General features: G+C 39.3%; 1 protein-coding gene across 2 annotated transcripts in view; it reads right to left on the bottom strand.

Annotated features, from left to right (window-relative positions):
* The window catches only part of CNTN3 (contactin 3), a 361,804-nt gene that overhangs the window by 33,977 nt on the left and 307,611 nt on the right, over positions 1-20,216 (bottom strand). For both annotated transcript variants that reach the window (XM_063630736.1, XM_055259312.2), the window contains 6 exons: positions 13,777-13,894; positions 12,719-12,877; positions 12,470-12,619; positions 10,937-11,007; positions 9,013-9,247; positions 6,156-6,271 (listed from right to left, as the gene is read on the bottom strand). In XM_063630736.1, the coding sequence (XP_063486806.1) occupies positions 6,156-6,271; positions 9,013-9,247; positions 10,937-11,007; positions 12,470-12,619; positions 12,719-12,877; positions 13,777-13,894 (849 nt within the window). The remainder of the gene's footprint in view (positions 1-6,155; positions 6,272-9,012; positions 9,248-10,936; positions 11,008-12,469; positions 12,620-12,718; positions 12,878-13,776; positions 13,895-20,216) is intronic.

The following is a 20,216-nucleotide window of genomic DNA, read 5'->3' as shown; positions in this document are numbered from 1 at the left end:
CTAATGATGATGTGTGCTCAGCATGCCACATGGCACATGATCAACCCTCACTGAGATAAGAGAAAGGAAGGAGCTATTAACAATTTTAAAGCCAAACTGGGGAAACTGCAACCCAGAAAGTTAGCCACACGACTGATAATTAAATACTCTGCCAAGTCCTTTTCCCCCTACCAAGGTTAATTTTTAAATCATTACTGAAACTAAGAAAAGACATATTTTTATCTTGGTGTAATTACATAAATTATTTTGTAAGATTTTCCCAATTAGTACTTCTTTCAGCTTGTTTCATTTTTCTTTATACTTACCAAGCATTTGGGGAAGAAATGTTTAATCGTTGTTTCCTTTCAATACTGTATTCATGCTACATTTGGACATTCTATTTGCTACTCTTTACACAAACAGGCAAGCGGCAATGCATTTCAACATGTAATTAATTTCAAGAAAGTCCCATTTTCCCATAGCTCTTCTCATCTTTCTGTGCCCCATTTTGATGGCAATATCAGCACGCATTAGAAATGGTGGGCACTGGGTCCCACACTGGGATTGTGCTATAGTAATATGTTACTTCACTGGTTTGCTTTTTTTTTCTTCAGTACAATCTCATTCCAAAGCCCAATATTCAAAACAGAGAAAAGTGAAAGCCCAAAGTCTCTTTCGGCCATTTTGACAATAGCTGCTTTATCTCATTTAATATGCAGACAATGCTGTGAGTTATTATTATCTCTATTTTAACTGAGCCTTGGAGAACTCGAACAACTTGCTCAAGGCCATACAGCAACAGGGTAGCAGAGCCCAAACTGCAGTTATTCAATCAACATATATTTTTTGCATGCCTCCTGTATGTCAGATACTACTCCAGGCACTTGGGATAGATCAATGAAGAAAAAGGCCGAGTTACCTTCTCCTTGTAGAGTTTGTATTCAAACTAGCAGATCTGAACACAGGTTTGTCTAATTCTAAAATGGTGTGGACTTAGACACTGTGACGGTTCTATGAGGATTTTTAAATTTTCTGTCTTTCAGTGAAACTCTCTTTCTTGGTGTGACCAATAATGGTGTAATTCTCCTTTCTTATAAAACATCCTTATCTGGATGACTTCTTATTGACCTAAATTTATATACAGTTATGTGTTACAACGACAGGGATACATTCTGAGAAATGTATCATTAGATGGTTGTTGCACTGTGTGAACATCGTAGAGTGCAATTATGCAAACCTGCATGGTATAACTTACTACACACCTATGTTAGATGGTGTAGCGTAGTGCTCCTAGGCTATAAACCTGTACAGCATGTTACTGTACTGAATACTGTAGGCAAGTGTAACACAATGGTACATTTTTGTATATTCAAACATACATAAACATAGAAAAGGTAAAGCAAAATTGTAGTATTATAATCTTAGTGGACCACTGTTGTATATGTCGTCTGTCCTAAACTGAAATACCATTATGTAGTGCATGACTATATTAAAAAATCAACATCTACCTGCCCCTAAGCTGTTCAACAACCACCAGTGACTGCTAGCACTCTGTTCAGTTTGGAATCCCACAAGCCATTCACATATATTCTTCCATTTATTTTTCTTAACTATTTTACAAGTTATGACTAGGTCAAGAATTATGATCCTGTCATGATTCCTGTAAAGGACAACATTGTTCATGGTGAGTGTGCATGTCAGTCTCTCATCTAAGGAGTTCCATATGTGTTCATTTATTTTCTTTATTTTCTTTTTTTCTTTTTTGAGACGGAGTCTCGCTCTGTCGCCCAGGCTGGAGTGCAGTGGCGCGATCTTGGCTCACTGCAAGCTCTGCCTCCCTGGTTCATGCCATTCTCCTGCCTCAGCCTCCTGAGTAGCTGGGACTACAGGCACCTGCCACCATGCCCAGCTAATTTTTTTATTTTTATTTATTTATTTATTTTTAATTTTTTAATTTTTTTTTTTATACTTTAAGTTCAAGGGCACATGTGCACAATGTGCAGGTTTGTTACATATGTATACATGTGCCATGTTGGTGTGCTGCACCCATTAACTCGTCATTTACATTAGGTATATCTCCAAATGCTATCCCTCCCCCCTTACCCCACCTCACGACAGGACTCAGTGTGTGATGTTCCCCACCCTGTGTCCAAGTGTTCTCATTGTTCAGTTCCCACCTATGAGTGAGAACATGCGGTGTTTGGTTTTCTGTCCTTGAGATATGTTTGCTGAGAATGATGGTTTCCAGCTTCATCCATGTCCCTACAAAGGACATGAACTCATCCTTTTTTATGGCTGCATAGTATTCCATGGTGTATATGTGCCACATTTTCTTAATCTAGTTTATCATTGATGGACATGTGGGTTGGTTCCAAGTCTTTGCTATTGTGAATAGTGCGCAATAAACATACGTGTGCATGTGTCTTTATAGCAGCATGATTTATAATCCTTTGGGTATATACGCAGTAATGGGATTGCTGGGTCAAATGGTATTTCTAGTTCTAGATCCTTGAGGAATCACCACACTGTCTTCCACAATGGTTGAACTAGTTTACACTCCCACCAACAGTATAAAAGTGTTCCTCTCTACTAAAAATTTTTTGTATTTTTGTAGAGATGGGGTTTCACTGTGTTAGCCAGGATGGTCTCGATCTCCTGACCTCATGATCCGCTCGCCTCGGCCTCCCAATCTGCTGGGATTACAGGTGTGAGCCACCACGCCCGGCAGTGTTCATTTATTTTCTTTAAATAAATTTGATCAAACATTGAATTCCATATCCTGCTCAGCTAATGGGAGATTCAGCCACAGTCATTCCTGTGGCTCCCTTCCCAAAGCCCCCAAGATCACTTATTTTTGTGTTTGATTTGAGCCCTTTAATTCTAGCAGCTGGGGGCCATGTTTGGTGAGTGAGAAATCACTGCTGAGTGCGGGAAACACAGTTGTTCAATCTTGCCGTCAACCTGGGTACTGCCTTAGAAAGATGTAGGCCCCAGGAGGCTTTGTAAACTTCAGACATTTATTTCTGCCAATGTCATTGGAAATTTCTCTTCTATGTTTTCCTCAGTTGCAATTTCTCTCCTCTGACCCTCCAAGAAACATGGAACAATCTGCCTAATGGCCTGAACTTTTGAAACAAAGCTAGGAAGGAGTTTGCCTGCTCTTGCAGGCAACTCCTTTTGATAGCTTTTGGCATAATCCCTTGAGTTAAGGGAGCTTACCGTCAATTATTTGCTACAGAATATTTACTGGGGAGAAATAGATACATTAATGTCTCAGAAATTCTTCTGAGGGATGTCTCACACCTACTGACTACTTATTATCATGAGCCAGAAATTGGCCAGGTGCAGTGGCTCACGCCTGTAATCCCAGCACTTCGGGAGGCCAAGGCAGGCAGATCACCTGAGGTCAAGAGTTCGAGACTAGACTGACCAACATGGAGAAACCCCATCTCTACTAAAAAATACAAAAATTAGCTGGGCATGGTGACGCGCGCCTGTAATCCCAGCTACTCGAGAGGCTGAGGCAGGAGAATCGCTTGAACCCGGGATGGGGAGGTTGTGGGGAGCCGAGATCATGCCACTGCACTCCAGCCTGGGCAACAAGAGCGAAACTCCATCTCAAAAATAAATAGATAGGTAAATAAATAAATAAAGAGCCAGAAATTATGAGAATCTCATTACATAACTAATCTTATCCAATCCTCCCAATAGCCTAGTGAGGTTAGGCCTATTATTGTTCCCATTCTACAGGTGAGGAAAATGAGGCTCACAGAGTTTATGTAATTTTCCCAACACAGCTGGCAAGCGGTAGAATTGGGATTTGCCATGGGACTGGCCTCAGAGTCACACTCCCTTACAGCTGTGCTCCTTCCATCCCATATACCTTTACCTCCATTGCCAATGCCACTGCCAGTTCTGTAAGCACAAGGGAGCTACTGTTGGCTCCCCATCATCCTTCATTGCTTACATCCATTGTCATGGAATTAAAGGAATCTTGCATCCAGCCGTTCTGGGCTTCCTTTAAAAGATGCGGATTAAGTTGTTCTCCTGTATTTATGTGGTGTTTTACTTCTTTGTACTCTCTTTCTCTTCCTTAAGTCTGGACTATTCTGTCTCTCATAAGGCTTCGCTGTGTCAAGACCAGTGTTTATTATGTTTAAGTGTGCAGGAAGATGTTTCCTTACAGATAGTTACTAAAAATATACACTAACAAGACCTGGTCCCAAATGTTTGGATTGAGTGGGTTCTGGGAGAGCTGTGGGAGCTCAATTTTAACACCTTCAGGTAATTCTGCTGTAGGGGGTTCACAGTCCATACTTTGAGCATCATTGCTCTATTCCCTATCCTTTCTTTTCTTAATTTGTTAATATTAATTCAAGTCAATGCTTGTTTTGTTGGAAGGAACAGAAACTCTCTCAAGGCAGTTCAAATATAAGGAGAATATATTAAAAAGAAGGGCAAGGTTACATTATGAAAAAGAGTAAGGCCAAGTCATTTGAGAACTGAATGACTGTCAAAGAGCTATTTTATTCTGGCTGCCCCCAACTTTTTTTGAGATAGAATCTCAGTCTGTCATCCAGGCTACAGTACAATGGCAGGATGACGGCTCACTGAAGCCTTGACCTCCTAGGCTCAAGCAATTCTCCCATCCCAGCCTCCCAAGTAACTAGGACTACAGGCATGTGTCACCATGCCTGGCTGATTTTTGTATATTTTGTTGAGATGGGGGTCTCACTAAGTTGCCCAAACTAGTCTTGAAATCCTGGGCTCAAGCAGTCCTCCTGCATTTGCCTCTCAAAGTATTGGGATTACAGGCGCAAGCCATCACACCTGGCTTATTCTGCCCTCTTGCACATTCCACGGGCCCTTGTCTCCTCCATTCTTTAGGTATGCATGAGAGTGTATCTCATCTCTGCAGATTAGCTTTGTCCTGCCTGTCCATGGCCTTAGTTTGAGAAGTCTGAACTGAGCCCTAAATTTGACACACTACTGCATTACATTCACTAACTATAATCTCTATAATTTCTTATTTAAATATCTCAAACAAGAATCTGACTTGCTAGGCTTCACAGTCCACAGAGAATTTACATTTGATCAAGACACCACCCTGGAGCCCTCATTTGAAGGTGTGTTGGCAAGTGGAGGGGTACCTGGCCCTGTGATGCAAACCTGCCCGTGTAAGTCTGCCACTGAATCAGGAGTTACACACTTCCTCAGGGAAGCTTGGAGGGAAGCTTCATAAGAAGACAGCTGTGGGTGGGATGAAATCACAACTATGAATCCCACAATGTCATTGTTGGCAAAATCTTCTTTGAATTTTATTTATCTTGCCAGTTCTCAGCTCTGCTGCTCCCAGTTTCCTCTAACTGCTCACTACTAAAGAGGGGACCCAGTTCAAATGGTTCTTCTTAGCCTTTAAAGCCACCTGTGACCTGGTCCTCCCGTGCCTATCTGAAGTCACCTTTCCAAACAGGAACCTTTGGCAGGTAGGCCTCTACTCCTCTGCTTTTCCATCATGCCATGGCTAATCCAGAATGTTTTCCACTCCTTCCACCTTTACTTACTTTCCCTTGAAAGTCCTGTGAAGCCTTACCACCCTTATGAAGACTTTCAATATGTCCCATCCTTCTTGACAATGCAAACATTTCCTGTTTGGGTGACCTAGTCAGACCTTCATTATATTTGGCCTTACATTATCCTCTGTTTCAGATGTTTCATCCTATTTCACTAAACAGAGAGGTCTTTGAAGGCTCAAAGTATCTTACAGACAGCTGGCTTCTCTAGAGCCTATAAAAGAATCCCAGAATGTAACAAAGCCACCAAGAAACTAAGACAAAGAGCTGGAGGACAGTGGCTTCCTGCTGACGAAAGTACTCTATGAACTTAATACTGCAGTTCAATCTCACCCTTATTTTTTAGTCAACCCATCTAAAATATTTGGCCCACATGATACATGATTTCCTTTCATATCCTTTTTTATTCCTTTTCTACTCCAGCTAATGCTATTTTCATTCAACTGGTTAAATTCAGTATACATTGAACATCAGATGAAACAACGTGTTGATAAAAAAATTTCGGCCAAAGACAAACTTCGAATAAGAGGTCATTGTTTTAAATGCAAGCAGACAAAGTAGCATGGTAACACACATACACAATTTAATCCAAAAAGAAATTACCTCATAGCCCAGTAAATGTCCATTGCTCAACTTCCAAGGAATGGTGTTCCATGAAACCTCAATTTCTGAGGAAGACAGGCTATTTGCAGAGACTTGAGATGGGGCCACTGTAGGCTCTGTTCGGAAACAGAAATTGAAATATGATGATAACTTTGGCAGTTAGTTTAAAACACAGATTAACGTTCTTATTTTTATAAAAGCATTTTTACATATTTGAAAATTGTATGAAATATTCTGGCACCATATGTTGAAAATAGAGACACTGGTCCATTTCCGTTTCTTAGGAAAAGATGGCATCATCGCCAAAGGCTTTTCTTTGCTAAACAGCCAAAGGCTTTTCTTTGCTAAACAGCTGTGGCAACCTAGACTTTCCCCCCTTGCACCTCTTTCTTGGCATCTTCCTTATCTTCCTGTTTTTGCCTGTCTTCTCCTCACCTTGTCTTTATTTCCTTCCCTTCATCTCATTCCTACTGCTTGGGAACTTCTCTGCCCACAAATGGTATTTAGCTTTCATTTTGCCAAACAAAGGTCTAGGTTAAGTAACGCTCATTTACACAATAAACACTGAGTGAGTACCTTCTCTAGCGAGGCCTGCAGAGACAACTGAAATGTGGATGGCATGCTGTTTTGAAGGAGTAGACAGAAATGCAGGTGGCTTACTATATAGCAAGAAGATACCCCTTTGTAATAAGCACTGTTGAGATTCTATGGGGTTCACGGTGGTTCTCCCCTCTCAGGACCCAGCTCTGAGCAGGAATTTCCCCTCCCTCAGGTGCATTTCTCCGTCAAATGATCCTGCTTCTCAGACAAGGTGGCTTTATGCTAAGACGAATTCCTGGTCTACGGTTGGGCCTCTTAGATTTTCTCTCCTGGTAATTTGAAACTTGGTTTGGAGAGTTGAGGAGTACTTGGAGCCCATTGATCCAGTGCAGGTGCTCTAGAGGAGCAGACCATTTTCTGAGGTTACAGGGCTTCTCTGATTAAAGTTCTTTGTGAGGTTTGCTGCATAACTCTCCCTTGGATTCACAGAGACACCCTAGTAGATTTCACAGAAATCTTTTGCTCCTTTCTTAGGTAAGCCAAATTCATTTTTCATGTTTGAACAGAAAGACTTTTAGCTAACTCTTCAGTGGGAGCAAAAATGATAACAGGAGAAGAAAAATGAGGGAGGCAACAATGGGTAAGAGGCTGTTGCTGCCCCTCTTTTCCAGTTGCCAGCACCTAGGTCCTGGATGCACAGGTAAACAGGGTCCGAAAACTCCCTGGATAATTGCCATCACTCGCCAGACCCCTGACTTGCCCTTGCAATCCCTGGCAGCTTTTAGAAATGAGGTCTGGCTATGAATTTAAGACTCTTCTGCAAAGACTTTTATAGTCCTAAAAAAAAGATCCTTCTCAGAACTCAACCAAAAGTGAGAAGACAAGAATAGGGGCGGGGATCCGAAGAAAAATCAACTCTACTTACTATTCTTAGGAGTGACAACTGCAGGCAACTTTTTGCAACTTACTGTCAGGTCTGGAGGGTAGGGGGGACACTGATATATTTTGTGAGCTCAGAATGGTTAAGGGCAAAGGCCCTTGGTTAAAATACTGGCTGTACCACCCACTATTAGGAATTTTGGCAAATTTATTACTCTCTTTTACAAGGCTTCCATTTTCCCATTTGTAAATGGGAAATAATAGTGCCTATATTTTTTATTTGAAATATCAAATTAGGTAATGTCTGGCAGGTAGTAAAATTTCAATACATGTTAGTTTCTGCCATTTTTTTTTGTAGAACTACATGAGATGGCCAATAGTTTTTTGCTGATCTATGAAATGGCAACTTTGTATAATTCTTTTACCTTGATTATTTTCTAAAGCAGTCACGAGACAAAAGGTAGATGTCTCAATATCTGAGACAGGTATAAAAGAAAGGCAAAGAAACGGAATGGGTCCAGAGTGAAGTACGTCTGTATCTCCACCAGCAGGTTCATATCCCTCAAACCTGCACATTGCATATCTGTTGAATGAGATACCACTGCTCCTGACTGTTCATCCAGTAACATCCTTTTCTCAGGCCATGGGAACCACTGTACAACTTAGGACTAGGGTAGCTCCAAGGGGTGTATTTTTATTACCTCAAGGTAAGGCTGTGATTTTCCTTGCTTCACAAGCTCGAACGTAGCAAGTTTTCCTCGTAAACAGAGTTTTAATTGATGGTTATGATCTGAGACAGGTCTCAATCAATTTTGTGATTTATTTTACCAAGGTGTTAAGGACATGCCCAGAAGAAAAAAAACAAAAAAACGAAAAAACGGGTTCACAGAAACAGTCTGTGGTCTGTGTCCATTTCCAAAGGTGAATCTGAGGGCTTTAATATTTAGAGTGGGCTGGAGTGGAAAGAGGAAGGGTATGGTAATCCGCATGTTGCAAGGGAAAAGGAGCAGATAGGATGCTAATCAATGAGGTCTCCTGCTCAGAAAATCAGCACTTCACATAAGGCAAGGCGAACATAGAGTAGCTACCTGTAGAGAGATTTAACCTTTTATCTGTAGCTATCTGGTTAGGAACAAAAGCAAAGGCATTTCCTTGCATGACTCAGCTTTCAGCTTAATTTCTTCCTTTTGGCCTAGTGAACTGCGGTCCTGAGGTTTTATTTTCCTTTCACAGCTACATCCTCTAACTATCCATTAAGTCTTATACTTCAAGTCATTTATGATTGATTTTTATGACTTGCAGTGGGAATCTAACTACTACCTAGATCATTGTTCTTTGGAATAAATATATTTGAAGTCAAAACGAGACTCCAAATCAGTTTTTGGAGCACAAATAATTATTATTAGGCGGAACTGATACACAGTCATGTTTTCCATACCTTCTTCTGCAGAGAACACTGTTGTCACTGGGCTAAATGGTCCTTCACCTTTGTTATTATAAACACCCACTTTAACTTCATATGGTGAATATGGCACGATGCTTTCATTCCTAAAGACATATCTTGGGGTGTCGGGGGATGTCACCACTGTCTGGATCCAGGTGGTAACCCCAAGAGGGCGGAAAGCAACAACATACCCAAAACCTTCACCATTCTGTAGTTCTTCAGGGACTGGCTATAAAGGAAAGACATACTGAATCACCCTTACACATAAGGGCAAGGCAAAAATGAATGCAGCTGTAATCCACAGGCATTTATTTGTAAAAGTCATCAAATAATCAACTACATTGTATTAAGCAGTTGGATGAAAAAAGGAGAAAAACATCAGCAGGAGAGTCATGTCAGCTGCTTTTAAACAGACATACATCACCATTTCATAGCCATCCAGACAATGAACTGGAATTTTCTGTGATTATTCAGATAGCTGATCATCTTATAGCTGAAGTCTGAGCTTCTAATAGTAAGATATACTTTCAGTTGAAAATATCTGATCTCTTAAGTCAAATAAAAATTATCTAATTCTTAATGTTGACTTTATGAGAAGAAACATTGAAATGGTGATTAAGAACAATTAAGTAAAACTGAAAAAAAAAAAAAAAAAAAGGCCCGGTACGGTGGCTCACGCCTGTAATCCCAGCACTTTGGGAGGCCAAGGCGAGTGGCCATCACGAGGTCAGGAGTTTGAGACCAGCCAGTCCAATATGGTGAAACCCTGTCTCTACTCAAAATACAAAAATAAGCCGGGCATGGTGGCATGTGCCTGTAGTCCCAGCTACTCGGGAGGCTGAGGCAGGAGAATTGCTTGAATCTGTGAGGCAGAGATTGCAATGAGCCATGAGCCAATATCACGCCACTCCTGGGTGACAGAGAGAGACTCCATCAAACAAAAAAAAAAAAAAAAAAGGAAGTAAATACTGATTTATAAATTAACGAATTACATCCCTGTAACTCTAGCACTTTGGGAGGCCAAGGCAGCTGGATCATTTGAGGTTAGGAGTTTGAGAGCAGCCTGGCCAACATAGCAAAACCCCGTCTCTACTAAAAATACAAAAATTACCCGCGCATGGTGGCACATGCCTGTAACTCTAGCTATTTGGGAGGTTGAGGTGGGAGAATCACTTGAACCCAGGTGGTGGAGGTTGCAGTGAGCCGAGATTGCACCACTGCACTCCAGAATGGGCAACAGAGCAAGACTGTCTCAAAAAAAAGGAAAAAAATATTAACGAGTTAAACTCGAAGCTATACTTAAGTCATGTCAAAAATTTTATTGACAGATCATCAACATCTTCAAAAACTGCAAGCAATTCTAGTACTTTTTGACTTAAAACCTATTAACCTTTCTCCCACTGATGATGTAAACCAATGGCTGAGAGAATGGCCAGGAAAGAAACAAACTCAAGCACCTGTTGGAATAGGTGACTTCACCAGTGGGGCCTGCACAGCTGCTTGGAAAGTCATAAGGGGAGCTTGGGGGGCAACAGCCACAACATAACTCATCTCTCTGTCTACCAACCAGGTGACCCTGGGCAAATTATTTCTTATATCCAAGCCTGAGTATTTTCATCTGTAAATTGTTGCAAGGATGACATGAGGAAAATATATGCTAAATGCTGGGAACAGTGGATGGCTCAGAGAAAGTATCAAAAAATATTAGCTACTAGGGCTACAACCACCACCACCAGCCCCACTACCACTAACCCCACCACCACCACCTACATTACCACCAGCAGCAGCAGCACCCACCAGCCACACCCCCAGCACCACCACCACCACCAGCTGCACCATTGGCACCACCACCTGGGAAACCATAATGATCATGGGAACAGCAACACCCTGATGGGGAAGATGCTGCCCAAACACTTACATCCCAGGTTATTACAAGTTCAGACCGGCTTCCACCTCCTCCGTTGACTTCAGAAGGAGGCACTTCTGGAACTGTACAGGTCAGAGAAACAGAGATGAAATGGTACTTGCATTTAGTAATATTTATCTAAAAGACAATGCAATTTTTTAATATTTAAAATAATTTCATCATTGGCATATTATTCATACATATGGGTGTTTATGTACATAATACTTATATATTATATACATTGACATATTTTTATGAGATCATCAAACAACATATTTACATGAAATCATAAAAAAATTCAAAATCTCTCAAACAGTAATAAAAACATGACCAAGTTGGAAGATACTTTGCTAGTATGAGAGTTAATAAAACAAGAAAATGTGATTCACCGGAGATGATGGGAAATCAATCCAGCATGAATGTTTAGCTTGTGACTATTCCAAGTAGAATATAATTCTGAGAACAACATTGGCTATACGTAAGGATGACCCAGACTCAAACCCTCGAATCTTGTTCTGAGGTATTATTTATAAACTTCACAGGAGCATCAGATTCTCACACTGAGAACTTTAGTCTTAGTGAACCCCACGACACAGCTAGAATATAAGTCCCATGAAGGTGGGTCTTTGCTATGGTCACAGCTGTACCTGCAATAGCTAGAAAGTGCTGAGCACAGAGAGGGTGCTCCCTAAAATATGTGTTGTGTGAACAAATGACCAGAACACCAGGACAAGCACAGTTCCTCTATTTCTCATATTTCCTAACATAAACATTATGTGCATTGTTCTGAGTGAAACAGCATCATGAAAATTACTGAAACATATTTGATGACTTCCATCTTAGCTGAGTTCCTAAAGTGATATACCCGCTCTATTTCAAACTTCATTTTAGTTAATACTAAGTAATATTACAGATTCTGAAAAGGCAATCTTTAGGTCTCAATTGTCCCTATAATGTGATGCTATGTACACTTTCTAGTTTGAGTTTTAATGCTAGGATATTTTTAGAATAGTAAAAGCAGTCTTATGGTCTATGTGAATAGTTGTCTCACATGGAAATTCCTATCAATGATTCTTTCTTAATTCAACACTTGAAGTGACAAAATATACCTATTCATCAATTGCTTAAGCTCCTTCACTGAGCTTGGTGGCAAAATGAGATTTCCTAGCAGCAGAACTCCCAAATGTCATTATCCTACCAATTTGTCAATGCTTGTTATAAATGAAAACAGCACTTCCCTTGTTAACAGGGTAACTATGTCAGATAGTAATTACAACCTTAAGTGACAAAAACATATTCACCCAACATGCACTAATGATCGTTTGCAATGGACTGAACTCTTGGAAATGTCACACTACATCAGAATCACTTCCATGTGTTTCTTTTGACAAATGCCATATGGCCAGTTCTGCCATTAGAAAGGTCAGATAATCGCAACAATGGATTATTGAGGCCGACTCCCTGCTGGCCTGGAGTTCAGGGCCAAGGGAAATGGAAGTACACAGAAATCTATTAATCCGTTACTCAGAAAACAAAAACACTAACCTGCCTCTTCAGTTCTTACTTTTTCTGAGGGCAAACTGGGTTCTCCACCTCCAATTTTGTTACTGGCTACAACACGAAATTCATATTCCACCCATGGGTTTAACTCAACTACAGTGGCTGTGTGTGTTTTCCCATCGATGACCTCAGGCACTACAAAGGAATATTTCAGAGGTAAGAGTCTGCCTGCTTTAGCATTGACTTGAAATCCATTTATATGTGTGCACATGACATCTGCCTCTCCCCCTTTACCTGTTGTGACGGTTTGCCAACCCACGGAGAAAGGTGTCCGAGCCTGGATAGAATAGGATATAACTGGGCTATGGTTGTCTTTACCTTCTTTCCAAGAGAGTTGGGCTGTTGTATCTGTAATTTCATCTACTTTCACATTTTCTGGTGGTCCAGGTGAACCTAAGGAAGGCACAAATGGAAACACTGGGTAGCAATTCCATAAATGTCATCCTCTCCCATCAAAGAGAAGAGAATGTCACATGACCACTTCAATATCTCTGATTTTTCCCAATTTCAAAAGCACTTAGGGAAAAGGCCATTTACCTGGTAATGGAACAACTACTTCCCTCTACTCCCCCTCCCTGCATGTCTGTTGTTAGATCTTAAATTTGGATGTGAGGCAGTAATTCCCAAACGATAATACTCGCTGATTGCAGATGATATTCACTTTTTTTTTTTTTAAAGCCTGTGTTCAGCAGGATTCCTGTACCTTTCTAAATTCAATGTCCTTTTCTCCTGGTGTGATGCCTTTCCCTTTAATCCACTGGTTTAGCTCTGTAGTTCCCAATCTGATATCTAGATGTGTTTTATTTTATGAAACACTCTGGTCATTTTTCAGCCCAGTAGCAAATCAGTATCCTGGACAGCAGCTCAGGTTGGCAAATTTTCTCAGTCATTCTGAATAATCCTAATACTTTTTTTCTATTTTTAGAAAATTGTCCTACATACAATTATTCCCAAATCCTGATTATTTTGGAAGCAAACACACAGCACAATATTCTCTTTCAAATTAAATACAATCGCTGAATTAACGACATGCTCAAAAAAAAAAACCACATCAGCTTGGCAGCAGCTGTGGAATGGCAATTACAGTGAGAGCTATTTGAAGGGCAGAGTTCAGATTTTTATTTCTTTGAATTAGCACTCACCCCTATTGTCATATTCTGTGGTCTATGAGTGGGGATGAAATCAATATTATAACTCGTATGCTCACATACTATCTCATCATGGTTTTTCCTCCAGTAAGGAATGCTGTTAAGATGTGAAGTTACAAACTCAAGGAGGCATAAATGTTTTACCTCTTACTATGAGGTCAGCAGCAGATGAAACACTGTCCACCCCCGTTTGCACCATACAAACATATTTCCCACTGTGTTTCAGCTGAATGTTTCTGATCATTAAATCACCAGATGAACTCTGTTGGGAAAACAGGTAATGAATACACTGGTTTTTTAAAAAAAAAAAAAAACACAAAGAAGTTAGAAGTCTATGGCCAAAAACAACAACATTGCAATGAAAACTATATTTAGGGAGCAAACCAAGGTGGTGTAAGAGAGTAGATTGCTACAATGGAACGTATGGAAATAAAAACAAGTTAAAAACCATACATGACGGCAGTCAAAGATTTCTGTAGCCAAATAAACAACAAGCTTCCTCCTGAGCGTTTATGGTTTCAAAAATAAATAAGGGCAGAGATTACAGTCTCAGAGTCTATTTACTTCCACCAGGGTGACACTGCTTTTTATATCCACCGCTCAGCACCAGCTCAACTCTTTTCTCTGGTTCCAACCCCTTTGCAATTATCTGCCTGAGAAGAAGAGGGACGCATGTGGGTATCTAGTAGGAGATAAATGCAGCACGACAAGCAGATTACCACGGTTGAAACACTTTTCTGAACACATTGGAGCTTAAAAAGCCTAAAGCTGTTTAATTCCTTGGCTGCAGAAGTTAGGGACAGTCAGCATGAAAGCATGAACTCCTCAATAAGAGGAAATTAAAACATTTTAAACCTTAAAAATAACAGCTAGCCGGGCACGGTGGCTCAAGTCTGTAATCCCGGCATTTTGGGAGGCTGAGGTGGGTAGATCGTTTGAGGTCAGGAGTTCGAGACCAGCCTGGCCAATATGGTGAAACCCCATCTCTACTAAAAATACAAAAATGAGCTGGGTGTGGTGGCACGCCCCTGTAATCTCACCTATTCGGGAGGCCGAGGCATGAGAATCACTTGAACTTGGGAGGTGGAGGTTGCAGTGAGCTGAGATCGAGATCATACCACTGCACTCCAGCCTGGGTGACAGAGCAAGACTCTGTCTCCCCCTCCAAAAAATAAATAATAATAACAGCTGTCCTTAAAGACATTTGCCGGCATTCCCCAAGAGCTAATTAACAGAGCAATTATATTTCTAAAAGCTCAATGTTAAATGGACCTCATTTTAAGAGAATGTAAAATTGTGTTAATAAAACGACTAACTGCAAGCCAGTTTCACACATTAGTAAAAATATGACTTGTAATAAAATGATTCCGAAACCAAAGCCCTTGGAAAATGATCATCAGTTCATGTCACAACTGGTAAAGGGAAAGAAGCAATAAGTAGCGTTTATCTTATTAATTAAAAGAAAAGTTTTTGTCTTGAATTTTAGTAGTATATATTGTAAGATGAATTCTACTATCCTATTTTTAGGTAATTTCTTAAAATCTTTTATAGGGCAATTTCTTCAATGTTGCTTCCCATCTTTAGGATTCTTAATGGGTTGCATGTTCTCTGTTAGTTGTATTGTATAGTTTTAGATGAAATTTGTGAGAACTGGAAGAAGACAGATGGGAAATGATTGATGGTTGTAATTAAATGATAATCCAGAAACTGTTAAGCTTGCATGTTTTACTTTCATCAAGTTAAAACTTTTTTCTTTCCCTCTCTCTCTCTCCTTCTCCTAGGGTTATTTAGAAATGTATCCCCAGGACAAAAACCTTTAATGCTTGCTGACCTTTAGAAACTCTTAGATTTTACGAGCTTCATATACTCACAGGAAGTTGATTATCATTTCTATGGAAATCTCTTATTTTCAGTGAAGAACTGTTACTATTAAATGCCATCTAAGGCATTGGGGTAAGGTTGTTATTCTTGCCAACCTTTGTTTGCTTATTTTGAAGGCATCTGGGTAAAACAGAACTGTGTCAGGACTTTACGTCCTCACATATCTGGATACAACTTTTAGACACAATGGCTGGCTTTGTTTCTTGAAGGAGTAAGGAAAAGTTTGGTGTTGGACTTCTGACTTCTGTTCACTCTTGGCACTGACAGGTGAAGAGAAACAGCTGCATCATAAAAAATGAAGCCATCTTCCTAAAGAAACGTAGTTAGGGGAAATATAATTTTTAATTATCCTTTTACACTGCACAGTAGAAAAAGGAAGCAATTAACTAAAACAAGTAGAAATGGAAATGAATTTTTTTCAGCCCCAACATGGAGTTGAGTGTATGAATGCATAAACGGAGAATACAATTTGACAGCATATAAGAGAGATCCTCTCATTATTTTTTGTCTCCATTAATAAAATATATTTGTATTATTCATCTTCTAAGGCTATCTCTCTCTCACTGTATGATCTTTCAAGGGAGCACTACATAGAGACAAGATTTATCTTAACAAAAGTGCATCCATTGCTTGCTACGTTAGATTCATTCAAGGACATAGAAGTGTCTAACACATGGCCCTTGCTTTCTAGGATGCAAACTCAAGTTAGGGTAAAAAGGTGGTATAAACATGTGAAACAAGTTACGTTTACAAATTTAGAAAGTGTAATCCACAAAGGTTAAATAAAATCACATAGCATATGCCATGTGTAGACGATGGCAAAATGAAAGAGACAGACATTTCCAAGTTCTGCTGAAGATGTGGAACTGGAACTCTTTTTTTTTTTTTTTTTTTTTTGAGACGGAGTCTCGCTCTATCGCCCAGGCTGGAGTGCAGTGGCACAATCGGCTCACTGCAAGCTCCGCCTCCCGGTTTCACGCCATTCTCCTGCCTCAGCCTCTCCGAGTAGCTGGGACTACAGGCGCCCGCCACCACGCCCGGCTAATTTTTTGTATTTTTAGTAGAGACGGGGTTTCACTGTGGTCTCGATCTCCTGACCTCGTGATCCACCCACCTCGGCCTCCCAAAGTGCTGGGATTACAAGCGTGAGCCACCGCGCCCGGCCGGAACTGGAACTCTTATTGCTGAAAGGAGTGTAAATTGGTACAATTACTCTGGACAATTGTTTAGAAGCATCTACGAAGGCAGGACATACATATAATTTATCACCCATCAATTCCATTCCTAAGTATATGCCCTACAGAATGGCATGCATCTGTCTACCAAAAGACATTTACAAGAATGTTTATAGTTATTATCCATAATGGCTAAAAATAGAAACAACCCTATAACAGTAAAATAGACAAATAAGAAGTGGAATAATCATTTAACAAAATACTATTAGGCCATGAAAATGAATGAACTGCAACTACACAGATCAAAATGGGTTGAGTTTCAAAAGCATGAAGGATATAAACCAGATGGAAAGGAGTATTTGATCATGACCGATCATATGAGAAGGCTGGATTGTGGCTACCTTTGGAGGTATGGTAGTTTTGGGATGAAGCACCATGAGGACATCTAGGATGCGTGTCATCTTCTGTTTCTTGTTTTCAGTGCTGGTCACTTGAATGTGCTCATTTTGTGAAAATGAATTGGGCTATCCTCTTACGACTTGTGCATTTCTTGGTAGAATACAATGCTTACCAAAATGCAGTTATGATTATGCACAACTATACCCCTAAATGCTCAGCTTTCAATAGGGTCATAGATGGGAGAAGTCAAGTAACATGACTGTAATTCTAAACTCCAACTTCTTTCATAGGAATTAAACATTTAATAATAGTAATTTAATTAAAATGCTATTAGCATATCGTATCATTTCTTATCAAGATGCAATTCAGTATTCCCAGGCATTTAAGAAAAAAAAAAAAAGATAAAAGAAACTCCAAAAGGAAGTTTCACTTATGTCAAACAACTAATTCTTTTCCTCATCAATTTGTCATTGTTAGAGAATATAGTTAGTCATGAATTAAATGTGATAAAGGATGTGAGAGAGAAATGTCCAAAAAAAAAAACTCGGTAAAATTAGTTGAAATGGGATGAAATAGTACTAGATGGATTATTTACCATATTTATAAATAAACTTGCATCTAATATTTAGAAATAATAAGAAACATATTTGCCATTATTTAGAGTATAAAATAATTCAAATAACACAACACTAACCATCTTTGCATAAATTCTTAGAAACACTAATAATACTTTGAATAAAAAATAGCTTATCTGTTAAATTAGTTTGTCTTTGTTTGCATTATTTTCCGAAACTTCCTTTTTCCCCACCTCCTCAAGCAGAAAGGACCAGAATTGAGAAGGTGCAAATTCATAGCTTTACTTTCTTCTCCTCATATCTCTATTTTGCTAAAACTTCCCCTCAAAGCCCACTAGTGTAATTCTGTTTTCCAGAAAGCACATCTTTTTTTCTACGCTGCTGTCCACAATTTACTCAGGAAAGGAGTTTTTGGAAGTGAGAGAGGTCTATTCCAGTATTTAACATAGGAGTGTAAGAAGCAAGATATGATCCTCTAAGTCGTACAAATTGAGATCCCTTTTCAAAGCACCACCCATTAAAAATAAGATCATTCATTCAAAAACTGTTTATAAAGTAACTATTCTACTTTAGTTGTTGGGAATACAATGCTGAAGGCAAGAAAAAGAAAATGGTCCTTATGTTCATAGGGCATAGAGTTGGAAGACAGGCATTAATGAAACAACTACACAAATCAATGTAAAATTATAATGTAAACTCAAAGTACATTGGGAGAAACTAGAACTTTTTGGGGTTTCAATGAACTGCTCACTGTGCTAAGATTTAACATACGAGCAGAAGTTGTCCAGGAAAAGTGGGTAAAAAAATAAACTACACTAGGGTACTTAGGCATGTGCAAAGACCTAAGGTAGGTAAGAACACAGTTTATTTGAGTAAGTCAAGAAGGAGAGCTGAATGGGGTGGACAGGGGATAGGGATGTCAGGGGTAGAGTTAATCCACAAATTGTTAATCTGTCCCCAGAAAATAAAAAGTTCACTGTAGCTGACTTCAAGTTCATATTTACATCTTAATGACAGTAATATTTTTTCTTTTTTGTATTTTTACAATATCTACTAAACTTAACTAGAATTACTTTATTATTCAATTATTTGTCCATCTAATCATACAGGTTTCTCTTAGAAAAAAACAAATCATATTTCCATAATATGTTACAAGTATTAACAGTAAATGGATTTGTAAGCCAAAGCATCCTTGAAATAAATGCTAAGGGAAAAGCCAGTGTGTATCAAACGAAATAGGAGAGGACCTGATTAACTTTTCCCCTATATTTTCTTAGATGATGACACTAATGGAATTTTTGATGTAATTTAAAAACCACTCTGCACTAAAGAAAGAAAACACTACCTGATTTGATAACCCGTACCAGATAAAAACAAATAAGCAGAAAGATCATCACTAATTACAGGTAGGCTGAAAATACATTGTGATATCTACCACATGCTAAAATCAAGGTTTAAAATAAACTTTGGAATTAGGGGAACCTCTTGAACCTTGCAAATGTTGTATGAACTTTCAGTATAATAAATTATAAGCAAAAAACGAATTCGCTAGTAAGCACTCTCAATGTAAATGCTGCCGCTGGACTGCCAAGAAGCATAATTTTCCAGTTTAAGAAAAAAAATTACATTTTGATGGCTATTTGGAACTGAGGTTGAGTAAGCAGTCCTCTTTTTTTTTTTTTTATCACTTTACACAGCCTGTTATTGCAGCGCGTCCAATATTAATCATTCATTCCTTCACTGGGTTGCCTTCCAAACCCTGACATTACATGTAAATCATCTCCAGGTGCCTTGAAAACAGTCGAACCTGTAAGTGCCTTCTGGAACCTGGTTGGCGTTTGCCTCTGTAAGACTCCCTGAAGGAACAGGTGGTGACATGGCCCACCTATGCATTTTTGACTACACAGATTAAACCTTGCCCCTACCAATGCCAAATGGCTGCATCAAGTTCACCTTCGTTACTAATGTACGCTGCTCATCCAAAAAGCAGAAAGAATTGGCAGTCACTGAAACATGAAAACAGGCCCTAAGATTGTAAACAGTTTTAATTTTTCTGACTGATTAACAATTTCAACTGTCACATGGTTGTCTGAACAGGTGATATTTAAGACAGGTAAGATGTAATCAGTTAACATCAAAATTTGCTCGACTTTCTTGGGTACCAGTAAACTGGAATAATTGCTCCATTACAGGATTTTGAGTCCCAGCTTGTTCCATCATAAGTGTTTCAAAAGAGTGACACATCAAAGATCACAAAAACTTGGTTGAAGGCACTTCATGCATATTTTAGGTTGTGTCCAGTGCCCGCGGTGCCTCAAAGGTATCAGCTTTTTAATTTCAACATCAAGTTCATATTAACAATTTGGGAATTTTTTTTTTTTCTGGCCAGTGCAATGTGTTGATTTTGATGGAGCAGGAATTGGTGATCTCAGGATGCCTAGTCTGTTGTCCCAGCAATCTTAACCCAGTGTTTTCTACACTTAAATCATTAGAGTGACGTCTTCACAATTGTTTTTGCCATATCCTGGTACCAAATGTTCTATTATTACTTAAT

This window comes from Symphalangus syndactylus, chromosome 21 (genome assembly GCF_028878055.3).
Source record: "Symphalangus syndactylus isolate Jambi chromosome 21, NHGRI_mSymSyn1-v2.1_pri, whole genome shotgun sequence".
NCBI classification, from domain to species: Eukaryota; Metazoa; Chordata; class Mammalia; order Primates; family Hylobatidae; genus Symphalangus; species Symphalangus syndactylus.
The sequence above is the reverse complement of the archived record's forward strand: the minus strand, read 5'-3'. Positions and strand labels throughout refer to the sequence as shown.